A 12,121-nucleotide genomic window follows, 5' to 3' on the forward strand; every position below is an offset into this window, starting at 1 on the left:
AATTCAAACAAAGTCCCAGAAAAGTCACCTGCTGCCTTGGCTCGAGGTTGCTTTTTGTCACATTTACCTTGAAACCCAAGGACCGTACATGCGAGATCACCCTCTGGGTATCCTCTACAACTTGGCCAAGAGATGGAGCACAAATCAGCCAGTCATCCAGGTAGGGAAGGATTTTTATTCCTGACATCTGGAGAGGAGACAAGGCAGCCCCAACCACTCTGGTGAACACCCGTGGTGAGAGGGAAAGGCCAAATGGCAGGACCTTGAACTGATAGGCTTGCCCCTGGAATGCAAACCGAAGAAAGGGTCTGTGGTTTGGACAGATGGGCACATGGAAGTACGCGTCTTCCAGGTCTATCGAGGTGAACCACTCCCCTTTTTCGATAGATTCTAAGATCTGACCTGTGGTCAGCATCTTGAAAGGAAGTACCTTTATGAAGGCGTTTAATCGCCTTAGGTCCAAGATGGGACGTATTCCGCCATCTTTTTTCGGCACGAGGAAATATGTGGAGTAGAAGCCAGTGAGCTGTTCGTCTGGATCTACTTTCATAATTGCATCCTTCTGCAGAAGGGTTAAAATTTCCTGTGTCAGGATTTGAGCCTGGACTGGGTCCCTGACCATTGTCATGCGGAGCCTGGAGTAAGGGGGGGGCCGCCGCCGAAACTGAATTCTGTACCCCTTTGATACTGTAGCAAGCACCCATGGGTCTGACACAGTTTCTTCCCAGCTGCCCAGGCATAGCTGAGAATGAAATTCGGCGGGTGTCCCCCCACCCCTAGGCAGTACCGCCCTGAGGTCCTGAACCTCTGGGGGGGGCGTTTCCACTGGGGTGCACCTCTAGCCGAGAAAACGGGGATGAGACCCACGTCGACGTTGTGAAGGCTGGTTGGAGTCACCAGAGGCTGTGAATCCTGTAGCCTGTCGCCTGCCATACACCCATGGCTCCTTACGAGCCCAGGATGATGATTGGTGGGGAGGCTGGGAGCCCCTAAGTTTATACCTGGTAGTCACAGCCCCTCTGAACGTGCGCTGTACAGACTCTCTGCTATGCCGAGACTGTTCAGCCTTGTCTAACACACCCTGGGAGTCAGGATGAAAAACGTGTGCTGGCACGACTGGCATATTGGTCAGTTCTTTCCTGATATTCTCAGGAAGAGTTGTCTGTGCCACCCAGATCTGCCTCCGTGACATCATGGCAGATGACATAGCTGCACCAATGTCCCTTGTATGTTGGGAATGAGTGACAAGGGCAGAGTCTATCAGGCTCATGGTGTCCTGGTCCTCTGGGTTGGCTGTTCTCCTAAGAGCTGCCAATAAAATGGCGAGTGCATAAGTCCGACACACCAGTCGGTCTGACTTATCACACTCTTTCAGTGGACAGCGTGGATTGGCGGTTACCCGCTCTGGACCCAGAGATGTTAAGGCTGCCATCTCCCGCTCAACTGGAGGCATATCCCCCATTCCTGTTTCAGGAGCATACTGTATCTTAGCCAGTCTCCGGCAACCTGCATTGAACTGAGGTGCACCACTAGGGATGTTCCATGCTTTCCTGAGCATGTGCAAATAGTCACCAGCCACAGGTACAGTAACTGATTGCTGGGACTGAGTGACGCCGGCCCAAATCCCATCCACTGGAGCAGGAGCCTCAGTTGGAACATTGAGCCCCACAATTTTTGCCGCACTTGAAACCTTTGAGATGACGTCCATGGGTGAAGGCTCACTGTCACCCATGTTGCTGAGGTTGGACGCCCCCTCAAATTGTGTGGATTTAGGCTGCTCTAGCCCAGCAGCATCATCAGACTGCTCATCACTTTCAAAAAGGGAATTTTGAGCATAGAGAGAGAGAATGTCAGGGTGAACCACATTCTCCTCCTGATAGGAGGGTAACCTGTCCGGGGAGGATTCCTACATGAGTGCCCATGCCCCGATGCCATAGCTGTTGTGGCCGGGTACTGGGCCTCAACTCTACCCAACCTCTCTGACAGACCACGTATGGCAGCTAGGATTTGCAGCTGAGTGTCATCCTGCTGACCAGCTGGGTTCTGTGAAGATTTGGGAGCCTGTTTCTTGCCTGAGCCCCGCCTGCGAACAGGGGTGTGCTCATGCCTATGTTTTCGGGGGGCTTTCCTTGAGGTGTGTCCCCTTTCATTTAGTTGGGCTGGTAGAGGCTGCACGGCCCCAGCACGAACAGACTGCTCCACCCATCTGGCTCTTTTAACACGCTCCTCCACAGGCAGTTCCGCTGCTGCCACACAGGGGTTCTCAATATCATCCATCAAATGTGCCATGCCCAAACAAGTAGGGCATTCACGGTGGCCAACCCCCGATCTAAATCAACTTGCCTTTAGGAAGAGATGAATTAGTGATAACGCTTCCAAACTTTTCTACTCAATCCTGTAAGAGAAAAAACTCTGGATGGAAGCAAACAGCGTGAGATAAACAACACTTACCCGAAGCTGCAAGCAAGAGTAGTTAGTACCAGGTGCAGCGAATTAAGCTGCCTGAAACAAAGAGCAGAGTTTAACACATGCATTGTAACCCTCTGCCTCGCTATTAGAAAAGGGGAAAACCACATACAATCCTCAGGGACAATCCGCCTGCACAAAAGTGGCGGATTGATAAAAGTGGAGTCCCAAAATATATCACTTACCTGCCGGTCTCGGATGAGACGAGTGAAGCAAAGAGGAGGCGGCCGCGCTCACCGGGGAGCTTTATGGGCGGTGAGCCCAGCCCCCTAAGGTCACTCACGTGACATTGTTGATATATGGTCTCGAGGATAGGGAGATGAGGACATCATTCAAGGTAAAGACCGTGGTGACGGTCTGAGTGAGGTCGAAATAGATCTGATTAATATGTTTGCCAATCTTCAGTCTTAAATCAACTCTAAAAACAAGACCAAGATTTATTCCATGTGATTTAAGAGAGGGGCCGAAGTGTCAAGCTGCAGGGAAATAGTGTTGGTCTGTTCCTGGGTTTTAAATACAATTTTAAATTGTACCTGAAAGCCCTTTTATAAATGTTGACTTTATTTTATTTATATGATGAGAACAAACAATGTCAGCTTTTATATAATGTCCTGTTAGGAACAAAAGAGCAGAGATAATCCAGTTGCTGTACTTTCATATGCGTCTTTATCCTTTGTCTACCCTCCTTTTCAGTGTCAGACAGATGTTAGCTTTAATAACAGAGATTATCTCCCCATAGTGTTGTTTATGTAAATGTGATGGTTGAAGCATTCGATTTCCTGATCAACAATGTTTTACACATGTTCATGGTGACATTATTCTGGCTCTAACGACTTGGAAAGTATAAATAAAGCTTATTGATCTTCACCGTACATGTATTCTGTCTTTCATACAGAATATGTATAATGTTATAGGAGGTATTCAAAGAGGCAGCATGTGCTTTATTCAAGAGATTTCTCAGATTATTCAGATTATTAAAATCCTTAAAATGGAATTATATAAACATCACCATGGTTTTTTCATCGCAACAATCACAACAACTTGGGAGAATAGAACAGTGAACAGTGAATATAAGCTGCAATGAATAACACATCTCACTTTATCTGGCTTTCAAATGATCATTTAATTTAATCACCCTGTTTAAATCTCAGGGAATAATCAATGTGGGGAGTAAAAACTTTGGTTTTGTCTGTAACTGATATTGTTACATCTTTTATTGCCATTGTGTTACTGTATATTAGGCCTGAATACTCTATTGTAATTGTCTGTATCGTGGTGAAGGCCAGGACATACTCAAGAATGCTGCTTTTTGCCACAATCAAAATGTTTCCAGCAGAAATGTTTACCAGGTACCTCTGTGTTAAATGAAAAGGTTGAACATTGACTACTTTCATCTCTCTCCTTTAGCAAGTCTGTTTTTCTCAATGATTAATTTTTTGTGCAAAGATATCTTAATACCCCCCCACAAAATGAACAGAACAGTTACCTTATAACAACTTTACTGAAATGTGCACATCATTTCTCAACAAAGAACTAGAATACATTTAAATACATATTTAAATGAATGGGAATCATGTTAATACACATACAGAAAATGGTTATTCAAAATGATTTAATAATAGTACAAAATAAAACAGGCAGAGGATTCATCACCGTAAACGTTGAGCATAAAGAATTTTCTACACACATCAATACCAATTTCAACTGAAAATACAAAGTTAGATATGCAACTAACTTCAAAATAACAGCTGGTTCAGCAGTGCATATTTAAAGTATGTGCAATACAAACATGGTTTTAAGTTTTCTTAATGTACACCAAGACTTAACTTGTTTTTAAAGTAACAATTTCGCGAAGTCTGTTCCGAATTTTGGTCAATTTGAAACCATAAATGAGAGGATTCATGAGTGGAGGTATGACAAGAAATTCAATTGCAACAAAGTTTTTAAAGTGTTGAGGTAATTTTTTCAAACCAAATCGTAAATTCATAACATCAAAAAGTATTGTGAAAAGAAAAGTGATCAAAGAGAATAAATGTGGCACACATGTTTGCATGAACTTTGCCCTGTTTTCTGTAGAATTTACACATGTTCTAATTAGATATACGTAGGACCAAACTATAAATACACCATGAGATACATAAATGAGTATTGTAATATAGGCAGCTATGTTGTTAACCATAGTTTCAGCTGGGAAACAAGCAAGTGTAACAATGAGCCAATTCACACAGAAGAGTCTGGCAATATACGGGCTGCATAACTTCAGTCTTGATATTAGACAAATATTTGCACCTATAAGGCAGAAAGGTGTAAACCAGAAGAAACACACTAACTTTATGAGTCTTTGCTTTGACATGATAGTGTGATACTGCAGTGGTCGACATATAGCCACATATCTGTCATATGCCATTAGTGCAAGAATGGAGAGATCAATGCAAGCAAACGAGTAGAGTACATGAACCTGAACAAGACATCCAGAATAAGAGATGACATGAACAGGAGAGAGCAGATCCCACAGAAACTTGGGGAAGAAACCTGTTGTTCCATAAAGTCCATTCATGCAAAATACACACAGCAGAATATACATTGGTTCATGGAGGTTTTTATCCAAGATGATGGTCACAATAAGAGTTATATTTACCAGCAAAATGACACAATAACACAGTAAAGTGAGAGAGAAGAGAACAGACCTGTAGTTCATTGTTTCACTTAAACCTGAAAGATAGAATATTGTTATCACAGAGACATTATCCATCATGAGTAGAAGTGCAATATTAATTTTTATCCTCAGGTAGTATACCTGCATAATTAACACAGCTTCTGTCCCCTTATCTCATTGTTATTAGAATTTGTCTGAAGGCAGCAGTGCACTGTGACGGAAGTTTTCTGGAAGCTGGTGAAAGGAGAACTCAGGCAGCAGCTGATCCTCAGAAGAGTTTAATGCAGACTTGATGCATCAAGGAGACCAGAAGGTGAAACAATATACAAACAGAGTAACATGAGCAATTGTCACCCCCCCTAGTCTGAAGATGTCTCCCACAGCATCACAATTTATCTCCCTCTACTTGCGTCACCCATTCCAACAGCACATCCATGAATGGCTAGAATTGCTGTCACTCTCTATGTTACATGTAGGTGTTCACATCCTATTGGATAGTTAAGCCTAAAGCATGGATACCTTACTTTCCTTATGTTTTGCCACTGGTGTTATACAAATCTAAATTATACCTTTGAGACTTGAACCCAACCTTTTTTAAATAAACTTATTTTCAGGTTAATCTCATGTGTGGCCTTCCCCACTTTGTCCTTGTTGTTGGTTGTGACCTCAGATATATAGAGAGAAATTGTTTTCTTTTTGGAAAATTAAACAGAGCTGAGTATTACGGTGGCCCTGAGAGCTTAACGCACTGCAACTTAAGAAAACACAATTACATTACAGAAACTAAATTACATTACAGAAAACGACAACGGAAGTGTTTCCAGAGGACAGTTAAAAGTGATGGACACTGCTGCCACAGGAGACACAAAAAACGTCCAATACATCAAACAAATACGGTTCCACACAGGGGTCGGCAACCCGCGGCTCTGGAGCCGAATGCGGCTCTTCAGCCCCCCTGCAGTGGCTCCCTGTAAAGTGTTGTGCATATTTTTCGCGAACAGTGAACTTAACGAATCAGTTTTCATATAATTAACGTGAACGTCACGTTCATTTTTTAAAATCATCATCGTATCAGGCCATCATGAAATACCAGGAGCGGGCGTGTGTGTGTGTATGCGTGTGTGTGCATGTGTGTGTGTGTGTGTGCTCCCAAATAGCGCACACACACACTGGCCCCGGGGCTCCGCCCCCGCTCACTCGCTCGGAGAGACGCACAGTGAGATCAAAGCACGAAAGAGGGGGCAAAATTGCTCTTTTGATAGTAAAGGTTTCCTACCCCTGCACAATATGGACAATACATTGCCTCACAAACAGGGGCTTGCTTGTTAGCGCTGTTTATTCAGTTTAACAGGAGAACACGTTATGTCTCTAGCTCAGACCGTTGAGGAGTCATGACGCTCTAAAGACAACATGATATTTGAGATCGTATAAAGCCCAGTGTCTCTCAGAGGGTTAACAGGATACATCTGCAGTAATAAAGTTTATGATTTATTAAAATAAACCAAAAAAGTTTACAGTTTAAGAAATTGTCCAAGATCACCGATGGACACCGACTTCAACAACTTCAAACTGCGGCAGCAACAACAAGCGGACGTGTCCATCACCTTTAGGTGTCCTCTGGAAACACTTCCGATGTCATTTTCTGAAATGTAATTTAGTTTCTGTCATGTAATTGCGTTTCTCTAATGTAATTGCGTTTCTGTAATGTAATTGTGTTTTCTTAAGTTGCAGTGCGTTGAGCTCTCAGGGCCACTGTAGAGTATAGCTAAACTTAAGTTTCTGATCAATTTGTTTGCAAATCTTTAAATATGAATACACTGATGACACAAGTTTCTGCATGTACTTCAACAGAGGAGGCCGTGAGGGCCAAGGATTGGCAGAAATAATGTTGGTCTGTTCCTCTGCTCCAAAGACAACTTGGATTTCAGTTTGCAGTCATTCAGGATTTGATGTCTCGTAAACAGAACTTGAGGTTAGTTAGTGTGTTGTATTTATACGCCTCCAGGGGGAGGTAGATCCCTGTATCACCCAGATAACGGTTAAAGGAAATGTTTTTTTCAATCATGCAAAATGCACACAACGGGAGATACATTGGTTCATGGAGATTTTTATCCAAGATGATAAGAGAATAACATAAATATCTGCCTGCAAATTGACACAATAACACAGTAAAGTGAGAGAGAAGTGAAAAATCTCTGGTTCAAGATTGGAATTAAAACCAACCAATCAGTGGTCAATCTGTAAGCACCACTGGATACAAAATAAACAAGGTAATACCTGAAAGCACCTGGAGATTCACCCCACGTTATTTTTCTAAATATTTGTCCACCAACTCATACCTGAACCTTTGATGCCCAGTATGAATGAAACCTTCTTTATATTGTCAATTTTGAACCCAATTTGAGACAGACTTTGTTTTTTTTGCCATTTCTTCTTTAGAGACAATATTAAATGTGCATGAAGCTGAAGGCAAGAATGGGAGTTATCGCATTTATTAGTAGTTGGAGTTAAATGACCAAGAACGAGTGCTTACCAAAGAATTGCAGTGATCAAGGTGGGAGGACAAGAAAGCAGGAAATTATTTTCCGATGACCGAAATAGAGAATATTTATTTGAGCTTGGAAATCATGCAGAGCAGTGTGTATTGTAAATATAGTATCTGATTAATCTTCAGTCTTAAATCAACTTCTCCAAGACCAAGACCAAGATTTATTCCATGTTGATTTAACAAGGGCCGAGTGTCAAGCTGCAGGAAATAGTGTTGGCCCAGTCTGTTCCAGGGTTTAAATACAATTTTAAATTGTACCTGAAAGCCTTTTATAAATGTTGACTTTATTTTATTTATATGATGAGAACAAACAAGAGTCAGCTTTGATATAATGTCCTGTTTGTAACAAGAGCAGAGATAACTTGATTACTGTAGTTTCATATGCAGCTTTATCTTTGTCTGCCCTCCTTTACTCGGTGTCAGACATAGTGTTGTTTTTATTTAAATGTGATGGTTGACGCATTTGATTCCTGATCAACCAATGTTTTACACATGTTCATGGTGACATTATTCTGGCTCTACTTGACAAAACTATAAATAAATCTTATTGATCTTCACCGTACATGTATTCACTTTCATACAGAATATGTATAAGGTTATAGGAGAGGTATTCAAAGAAGGCAGCATGTACTTTATTCAGCGTGATTTCTCAATTTCTCAGATTATTTTGATTATTTGATCATTAAATGGAATTTTATAAACATCACCATGGTTTTTCATCGCAACAATATAAGCTGTATTGAAATAACATCTCACTTAAATGATGACTAATTTAATCACCCTGTTTAAATGGGGAATAATCAATGTGGGGAGTAAAAACTTTGGTTTTGTCTATATTGATATTGTTACATCTTTTATTGCCATTGTGTTACTGTATATTAGGCCTGAATACTCTATTGTAATTGTCTGTATCATTAACAATTGAAAGTGGGGACATACTCAAGAAAGGCTGCTTTTTGCCTAATCACAATGTTTCCAGCAGAAATGTTTACCAGGTACCTCTGAAAACATTCATTAGAAAAGTTAGACGACTGACTAACACCATCTCTCCTTTAACTTAAGTCTGTTTTTTCTCAATGATTTTATTTTTTTGTGCAAAGATATCTTAATACCCCCCACAAAATGAACAGAACAGTTACCTTATAACAAATTTACTGAAATGTGCACATCATTTCTCAACAATTTAGTACATTTACATATATATTTAAATGAATGGGAATCATGAAAATACACATACAGAAAATGGTAATTCAAAATTATTTAATAATAGTACTAAATAAAACAGGCAGAGGATTCATCACCGTAAACCTTGAGCATAAAGAATTTTCTACACACATCAATACCAATTTCAACCGAAATAAAGTTAGATATGTACCTAACTTCAAAACAACAGCTAGTTCAGCAGTGCATATTTAAAGTATGTGCAATACAAACAGGGTTTTAAGTTTCCTTAATGTACAAGACCTTGTTTTTAAGTAACAATATCACGAAGTCTGTTCGAATTTTGGTCAATTTGAAACCATAAATGAGAGGGGATTCATGAGTGGAGGTATGACAAGAAATTCTACTGCAACAAAGTTTTTTGAAGGTTGAGGTAATTTTCAAATCATATGACATATTCATAACATCAAAAGTAGAGTGAAAACAAAGTGATCAGAGAGAATAAATACATGGCACACATGTTTGCATGAACTTTGCCCTGTTTTCTACAAGAATTTACACATGTTCTAATGAGATATATGTAGGACCAAACTATAAATACACCATGAAATAAATAAAGTTATTAAAATATATGCAATGATGTTGTTAACCACTGAACAGCTGGGAAACAAGCAAGTGTAACAATAATCCAATTCACACAGAAGAGTCTGGCAATATACGGGCTGCATAGCTTCAGTCTTGATGTTAGATAAATATTCATACCTATTAGGCAGAAGGTGTAAACCAGGAGAAACACACTAACTTTATCACTCTTTGCTTTGACAGTAGTGTGTGGTACACGGTGGTCGACATATAGCCACATATCTGTCATATGCCATTACTGCAAGAATGGAGAGATCAATGCAGGCAAGCAGTAGAAATACTTGAGCCTGAAGAAGACATCAGAATGAGATGACATGAACAGGAAGAGCAGATCCCCAGAAACTTGGGAAGAAACCTGTTGATCAAAGTCCATTCGTACCAAAATGCACACAGCAGAATATACATTGGTTCATGGAGGTTTTATCCAAGATGATAGTCTAATAAGAGTTATATTTACCAGCAAAATTACACAATAACACAGTAAAGTGAGAGAAAGAGAATAACTGTTGTTCTTTGGTTCACTTAAACCTGAAAGATAGAATATTGTTATCACAGAGACATTATCCATTATGGTCAGCTTTAAATGATATATAGTTATTTTGTCTGTTTTCTGTTCAGTTTTCCTTCATGAATAACACTCTCATCCCCTCATCTCGTATTAGTATCTTGACTGAAGACTGCAGTGCATGAGCTGGGGAATTAAACCAACCAATCCAGTGGACTGGAAAGGCTTTCATCATTAAACAAGAATGTGTTTAAGCACAACTGGATACAAAACAAACAAGTTAATGCCTGAAAGCACCTGGAGATTCACCCCCAAGTTATTTTTAAAAATATTTGTCCACCAACTCATACCTGAACCTTTGATGCCCAGTATAAATTAAACCTTCTTTATATTGTCAATTTTGATATTATATGTGTATGAAGCTGAAGGCAGAATGGGAGTTTTCAGTTCATTACTAGTTGGGCTTGAAACGCCTACGAGCCAGGTGACCAACTCCCTCAAGGCCCTTCAGGATCCACCTTCTCCTGGGACAGATTTTATTTGTCTGATCAGAGTCATCATGAAGGCCCTGAGTCAGAGCTGTCGGACACCGGATTTGGTGAGGGCTGTCTGCACTGAACCTCCAGCCGACTTCACCAGCATGTTCATGGCGGCGCGAAAAGAATCACTGAAATGGTACATCAAGTGATGATTCCCTTCTCGAGCTTGTGCCACTCTGAGGTTGTAGACCCAGCAGAGACTCTCTCAGACTGAAGCTGTTGTAGTAGTCAAGAATGAGGTCCCTGAAGCTTGCCTGGTAGATGGTGCCGGTTTAGTTCCTCTTAGAGCCAGCTTGTGGGGTATGGATCAATGGCGTTGACGAGTCCCGGTCCAGCCACAGCACCACCAGTTGTCCCCCTTGTTTTCCCGGGCTTCCCTGATCAGCTGGGTGACCACTCCTGTGTTCCAGACACCCGGTAGCCAGGGATCCCTCCTTTCTGGACCGAGGTATCAATGTAGGAGTTCCTCAGGATGTAGTCTGTCAGCAGGCAGCCCGGCAACAATGCTGAAGAATATCTTCCCCTCAACACTGAGCAGGGGAGATGGTTCTGAACTGATCGATGTTCTTAGTCTTCCTCCTTTGGAATCCCTTTTACCCCGTCTGTATCTCACTGATGAGCTACCTTGCCTCTCCTCCAGATCAACCAGGATCCTCAGAGCCTGAGGAGTAACTAGGTAGTTATTGTATACCTTGTAAGGTTCCCCACTCTCGGTCCTGGGGCTGAGCTTGCTCTTGCCTTCTTGACCACCTCCTGGGCCTCTTTCAGCGCTGGGCTCCTTCCCTGTCAAAGTCCATGGTGGTGCAGGTGGATTAATCAAGGACTTAAAAATTGGCCCAGATCTTGCTCCCTGGATTCATCACTGAAGGTGTCTCTGAGGTGGAGGTCAATCTCAGCCTTGGAGCAGTGGGCTTTAGCCTGCGCTTCTACCCGGGCAACTGTTTTGTAAAACCAAATGGTTTTGCTAGAAGGCAGTTCGCTTCTGGCCCTCCTTCCTCCCCCTTCTATGCCACTCGGCCTCCTCAAGGTCGTGAGCTTCTTGCGGAGGATGCTGCTCAGCTCTGTGAAGGTCCTTCTCCTCCCTTGCCTCCTTGAACCGCGCCTCAAACTCTTCAGCTCCTGCCTGAGCTGGTGGATCTTACTCGCTCTGTTGTTCATGGTGTAGGAGTTTGCTGCTCTCTTCTCCTCCAGCCCGAACCTCAGCTGCTAGGCTGGCGACGATAGTGGTCATTGACTGGATGCATCGGTCTGCTTCACGCCCGGCCATTACTTCTAGGATGGAATTGGCGTTTAATCGAACTGGAGCCCTCCTTCTCCCAACCCGGCTCACCTCCTGATCCACAGTCACACCTTGATGCAACTTCTGCTGCCTTGGTAGCAGCGGCCCACCTTGATAGCCCTTCGCCTACTTGCTCCTGTAATGCCCAGCATGTTGTAAGCCCTGCAGAGAGACTCGCCTGCGAACCCTCTGCAAGGGTTGTAAATATAGTATCTGATTAATATGTTTGACAATCTTTAGTCTTAAATCAACTCCAAAACCAAGACCAAGATTTATTCCATGTGATTTAACAGAGGGGCCAAAGTGTCAAGCTGCAGGGAAATAG

The 12,121-nt window shown here is 42.1% G+C and overlaps 1 protein-coding gene and 2 pseudogenes across 1 annotated transcript; all 3 read right to left on the reverse strand.

Moving 5' to 3' along the window:
• Positions 1-4,288: 4,288 nt before the first annotated feature.
• Positions 4,289-5,224, reverse strand: LOC118120186 (olfactory receptor 11H6-like). Its single transcript, XM_035174945.2, has one exon. It carries the CDS (start codon positions 5,219-5,221, stop codon positions 4,289-4,291), a length of 933 nt encoding a protein of 310 aa, XP_035030836.2. The 5' UTR covers positions 5,222-5,224.
• A 3,886-nt stretch (positions 5,225-9,110) lies between these two features.
• Positions 9,111-9,846, reverse strand: LOC124854612 (annotated as a pseudogene).
• A 586-nt stretch (positions 9,847-10,432) lies between these two features.
• LOC118120105 lies at positions 10,433-11,784 on the reverse strand (annotated as a pseudogene).
• Between the last annotated feature and the right edge of the window lie 337 nt (positions 11,785-12,121).

The sequence above is a fragment of the Hippoglossus stenolepis genome, chromosome 13 (genome assembly GCF_022539355.2).
Source record: "Hippoglossus stenolepis isolate QCI-W04-F060 chromosome 13, HSTE1.2, whole genome shotgun sequence".
NCBI classification, from domain to species: Eukaryota; Metazoa; Chordata; class Actinopteri; order Pleuronectiformes; family Pleuronectidae; genus Hippoglossus; species Hippoglossus stenolepis.

What these genes read in the sequence shown, in the direction of transcription:
- LOC118120186 (XM_035174945.2), bottom strand. Translation starts at nt 5,221, where the DNA reads ATGATGGATAATGTCTCTGTGATAACAATATTCTATCTTTCAGGTTTA.